This window comes from Bubalus bubalis, chromosome 2 (assembly GCF_019923935.1).
Source record: "Bubalus bubalis isolate 160015118507 breed Murrah chromosome 2, NDDB_SH_1, whole genome shotgun sequence".
NCBI classification, from domain to species: Eukaryota; Metazoa; Chordata; class Mammalia; order Artiodactyla; family Bovidae; genus Bubalus; species Bubalus bubalis.
In genome coordinates this window covers 26,557,930-26,563,505 of record NC_059158.1, presented here as the reverse complement: position 1 = coordinate 26,563,505, position 5,576 = coordinate 26,557,930, and the positions used below count along the sequence as shown (strand labels likewise).

At 43.9% G+C, this 5,576-nt stretch overlaps 1 protein-coding gene across 1 annotated transcript; it reads right to left on the bottom strand.

Annotated features, from left to right (window-relative positions):
- Positions 1 to 1,613: 1,613 nt before the first annotated feature.
- On the bottom strand, positions 1,614 to 3,697 carry LOC102411120 (ADP-ribosylation factor-like protein 6-interacting protein 1). The gene has a single exon (XM_044928978.2). It carries the CDS (start codon positions 3,620 to 3,622, stop codon positions 3,011 to 3,013), a length of 612 nt encoding a protein of 203 aa, XP_044784913.2. The 5' UTR covers positions 3,623 to 3,697; the 3' UTR covers positions 1,614 to 3,010.
- Positions 3,698 to 5,576: the final 1,879 nt, after the last annotated feature.

Sequence of the window (5,576 nt, the reverse complement as noted above, 5' to 3'; positions counted from 1 at the left end):
ATCAGTTCTTCATCCCCTTTTATGGCTGAATAATTCTCCATTGCATGGATAGACCATGGAGAAGGCAATGGCACGCCACTCCAGTATTCTTGACTGGAAAATCCCATTGACAGAGGAGCCTGGCAGGCTGCAGTCCATGGGGTCGCTGAGGGTCGGACACAACTGAGCGACTTCACTTTCACTTTTCACTTTCCTGCATTGGAGAAGGAAATGGCAAGCCACTCCAGTGTTCTTGCTTGGAGAATCCCAGGGACGGGGGAGCCTGGTGGGCTGCCGTCTATGGAGTCGCACAGAGTCGGACACGACTGAAGTGACTTAGCAGCAGCAGCATGGATAGACCACGTTTGTGTGTCCATTCATTCACCGATGGACATTGGGTTACTTCTATTTTTTGTCTGTTGTGTATAGTGCTGCACAGAACATGCACATGGAAAATAACGCCCTTCCTTGAGCCGCCTCAAAAGTTGGGGATTGGAGAAACTTCACCTGACTTTACTCCCAGTGCTTCTTCTACTTAACCTCTTCAGTTTCTGTCTTATCCCAGATTAAAGCCTGTTTCGTCACTGGATGGGAACAGGCAGTGCTCACGTGGCCTTTGGATGCAGCATAGTGTGCTGGGGTATGTCTGCTTAGTGCACCCTGCCCAGTAAGTTCAGTACTGACCCGGAGATGACCGGGAAATGCTGGAGAAATTACTCCCACGTGTGGTCAGTTATATGAAACTCTTAACTTGGTCCATGATGATAAATGATTTTTTAAAGCCTGGAAGATGTCAGTTCTTTGTGGTGACAGGCTAGGTTCCCCACCCTTCAATCCTTCTCTTCTACACTGTATTACTTCTACCCAACATAGTTCTCTGCCTCAGAGCCCACTCTATAAGACTGGGAGTCTGCTCTTCTCTTAGTAAGCCCTGCAAGGCACTAGGGCCTTTGATGGGCTCTGTCTTGAGACCTAAATCAACATTTCCTCGATGCCTCTATCACTGATACCGACCCAGGTTCTTGCACACTTTAATCAATAGACATTGATAAGAGGCCAGACGAGGAATTCAGGCAAGGCTTTGCTGAGACCTGCAGACCTAGAGAATCCCAGGGATGGGGGAGCCTGGTGGGCTACCGTCTATGGGATCGCACAGAGTCGGACAGGACTGAAGCGACTTAGCAACAGCAGCAGCAGCAGCGGCAGCAGCAGCAGCAGCAGCGGCGGCAGCAGCAGCAGCAGACCTAGACCAACTAACATGTGCCTTTGCTCTCTCTCCACAAGGGGGCGAGCTGGTTCCTTAAATGGGGTGAAGAGCAGGGGCGGATCAGCAAGTCGGGCTGGAGCGATGGCTTAGGCGGTCTGCTCACCCCTGGGTGGTGCTGTGTGCAGGGATCACACGCAGGACCTTGCTTTTGCTCAGTTCAGTTCAGTTCAGTCGTTCAGTCGTGTCCGACTCTTTGCGACCCCATGGACTGCTGCACGCCAGGCCTCCCTGTCCGTCACTAACTCCCGAAGTTTACTCAAACTCCTGTCCATTGAATTGGTGATACCATCCAACCATCTCATCCATCCCCTTCTCCTCCCGCCTTCAATCTTTCCAAGCATCAGGGTCTTTTCTTTTTTTTTGGGGATTCCAGCTTTTTTATTTATTCCCCTTTTAACAAAGTAGAAGAAATAATACAGAATTAAAACTGCAAAAGTAGTTAATTGGTAGAACACACATTCACACAAAAAATCTGGATAGGAAGACAAGCTTATATACAATGAGGAAACACACGTAAATTATGGTAGTTTGTAGGTTGTATACGAAACATTTAAAAAGTCAAACATGCTACACGGTGCCACTGTTTACAGCAATATTGAAGGGGAGAAAATAACACTAATTTAGGGACTGATATACCACAAGGTCCAGGTTTCACAGCATCAGTGCAATAAATTCACAAAACTATATTACAGCTAGTTAATCAGTTTAAGAATTGTTCCCAAGTATATCACATTTCCAGCCCTCAGAGGTCCATTCCTACAGATTTCAACTACTCCATCTATGGGGACCAAAAGCAGGCAGTGTTACCATAAAAGGGGACTCTTGAGACTTATCTTTAAAGGCTTATTCTGGTCTTGAAAAATTGGTAGGATAAGGCTATTTTCTACTGAAATGAATCTTAACTCAACACAGGAAGACTTTTGTCCTTATTGGCTGGTCTTGGAGTGAAGATCATGGACATGACTCTTAACCTTTTATGGACTTTAGTTCCAATTAACTGAAAATCTGAAATTTAAAAGTCCTAACTACCGACTTGTGTAAGCCTGCTACTAAAAAGCCTTTAAGGACGTACTAACTTCAAGTTTAAGTGCAAGGAACAAGAGGTCTAAAAGTTCCTGCCAGATTCCCCATTTGGGAGGAAGGAAACATTTAGGAAACATTGAGTTTCCTACAAACTGCTAAATTCTGCACAAGGGAGAAAACACATGCTAAGGCATGGAATTAGCTTCATGTTATTCCATGAGGCTTCTGCTCCCACACTATCGAAACAGAATGAGGAATGAATCTTAATTGGTCTCTTCATCAGAAGTGGTAAACTTGGTCTATACTCATGAAGCCAGTTTTTTAAGCAGACAATGGAAGCAGACGATAGAATAAGCTTCCTGAAGTCACAGACCACTATCCTGTATCCAGCTAAAAAAAAGGTCAACTTGAACAGTTATCCCGAGTCACTGTTAACTGTACTAAAGGGTGAAGTTCACCACTATGTTATTTTAAAAGTAATAGTTCAGTTAACCCTGGGTGACAAAAAACCAAGATGAGGAACTGAAGAAAGAGTTGTCCATATAAGGCCAGCTGCTAAGAACACACTCATGAAGACACTGGGCATAAAGCCTTGCTTAGCAAGTCAGAATTTGTACTAAGGGCAGAGTGAGGGACAGCAGAGAGCTACTTCTGTAACATTTTAGTATCCAAACAGCATAACAGACACTGTTCCCAAGGACAATGTATACTCCATTAATCACATTGAATAAAGCAAATGCTTTATTCGTTTTTCTTTTCTTTTTGTTTGAGAAGCTTGTTTATCTCTCTTTTGGCCATTCCAATATACTTCGAAATGATCCCATGTTGGTTCAGTCCAGGAAGCAAAAGTAAGAAAGTCACTATCAGGTAGGTGAGAAGGAGGTTGTGGACTTGCTGTCCCACCCAAGCAACCGCAGCAAGAGAAATAATCATGGTCGTGAAGTACATTTTAGGCTTTTCTTCCTTTAGTGTAAAGAGGCGTTTCCACCAGCCCACAGCTCTGCGTCGAGTTTTTACTAGATTGCTGCAAATTTCATGGAATCTTTGCTGTTGCTCGGTGGTCCATTTATTGGAGCCAAAAATTCTAGGTGCTAGAATGGGAACAAGGTAGTCAGCCAAGCACAAAAACATAACAAAACAGGAAACACCAGATAGAACAGATGGATCTAGATAGTAGATAGTCAGAAACACCAAAGAAACCACACCCATGATGGCAGGTGGAAACCAGGCTCTTTCCCATCGGAGGACTTTATCTGCCATCAGCATCACTTCTCCCCATCCTTGCAGCTGCTTTTCCAGACTTGCAGTCTCTGCAGCCAGCAGATTGGTGCTGCGATTATCTCCTTCCGCCATAGTTCTCGACGTGCCGTGTCAGCGAGCACAGGACGCCACCAAATCAAACCCTCCGCAGACTCCCTCGCTGCACCTCTAGCCAGGGTCTTTTCTAATGAGTCAGTTCTTCGCATCAGGTGGCCAAAGTATTGGAGTTTCAGCTTCAGCATCAGTTCTTCCAATGAATATTCAGGACTGATTTCCTTTAGGATGGACTGGTTGGATCTCCTTGCAGTCCAAGGGACTCTCAAGAGTCTTCTCCAACACCACAGTTCAAAAACATCAATTCATTGTTGCTCATCTTTCTTTATAGTCGAACTCTCACATCCATACATGACTACTGGAAAAACCATAGCTTTGACTATATGGACCTTTGTCTGCAAAGTAACGTCTCTGTTTTTTATATGCTGTTTAGGTTGGTCATAACTTTTCTTCCAAGGTGCAAACGTTTTAATTTCATGGCTGTGGTCACCATCTGCAGTGATTTTGGAGCTGCCCCCCTCCCCAAAATAAACTCTGTCACTGTTTCCATTGCTTCCCCATTATTTGCCATGAAGTGATGGGACCGGATGCCATGATCTTAGTTTTCTGAATGCTGAGCTTTAAGCCAACTTTTTCACTCTCCTCTTTCACTTTCATCAAGAGGCTCTTTAATTCTTCTTCGCTTTCTGACATATGGATGATGTCATCTGCATATCTGAGGTTATTAATATTTCTCCTGACAATCTTGATTCCAGCTTGTGCTTCATCCAGCCCAGTATTTCTCATGATGTACTCTGCATATAAGTTAAATAAGCAGGGTGACCATATACAGCCTTGACGTACTCCTTTCCCAATTTGGAACCAGCCTGTTGTTCCATGTCTACTTCTAACTGTTGCTTCCTGACTTGCATACAGATTTCTCAGGAGGGCAGGTCAGGTGGTCTGGTATTCCCATCTCTTTCAGAATTTTCCAGAGTTTGTGGTGATCCACACTGTCAAAGGCTTTGGCATAGTCAACAAAGCAGAAATAAATGTTTTTCTGGAACTCCCTTGCTTTTTTGATGATCCAGCAGATGTTGGCAATTTGATCTCTGGTTCCTCTGCCTTTTCTAAAACCAGCTTGAACATCTGGAAATTCATGGTTCACGTACTGTTGAAGCCTGGCTTGGAAAATTTTGAGCATTACCTTGCTAGCATGTGAGATGAGTGCAATTGTGTGGTAGTTTGAGCATTCTTTGGGATTGCCTTTCTTTGGGATTGGAATGAAAATTGATCTTTTCCAGTCCTGTGGCCACTGTTGAGTTTTCCAAATGTGCTGGCATATTGAGTGCAGCACTTTCACAGCATCATCTTTTAGGATTTGAAATAGCTCAACTGGAATTCCATCACCTCCACTAGCTTTGTTCATAGTGATGCTTCCTAAGGCCCACTTGACTTCACATTCCAGGATGTCGGGCTCTAGGTGAGTGATCATACCATCATAATTATCTGGGTTGTGAAGATCTTTTTTGTACAGTTTTTTTTTGTGTATTCTTGCCACCTCTTCTTAATATCTTCTGCTTCTGTTAGGTCCATATTATTTCTGTCCCTTATTGTGCCCATCTTTGCACTTTGGTGTCTCTAATTCTCTTGAAGAGATTGCTCGTCTTTCCCAGTCTATTGTTTTCCTCTATTTCTTTGCATTGATTACTGAGGAAGGCTCTCTTATCTCTCCTTGCTATTCTTTGGAACTCTGCATTCAAATGGGTGTATTTTTCCTTTTCTTCTTTGCTTTTAGCTTCTCTTCTTCTCACAACTATTTGTAAGGCCTTCTCAGACAACCATTTTGCCTTTTTGTGTTTCCTTTCCCTGGGAATGGTCTTGATCCCTGCCTCCTGTACAATGTCACGAACCTCCGTCCATAGTTCTTCAGGCACTCTGTCTATCAGATCTTTGCTCTCTGCTTTTGCTCTCTGCACCCCAGAAGTGGCAGCTGAGTTTTGGTCTTTTTGTG

Excerpts from the sequence above, each read along its gene's own strand:
- LOC102411120 (XM_044928978.2), bottom strand. The coding sequence starts at position 3,622 with ATGGCGGAAGGAGATAATCGCAGCACCAATCTGCTGGCTGCAGAGACT.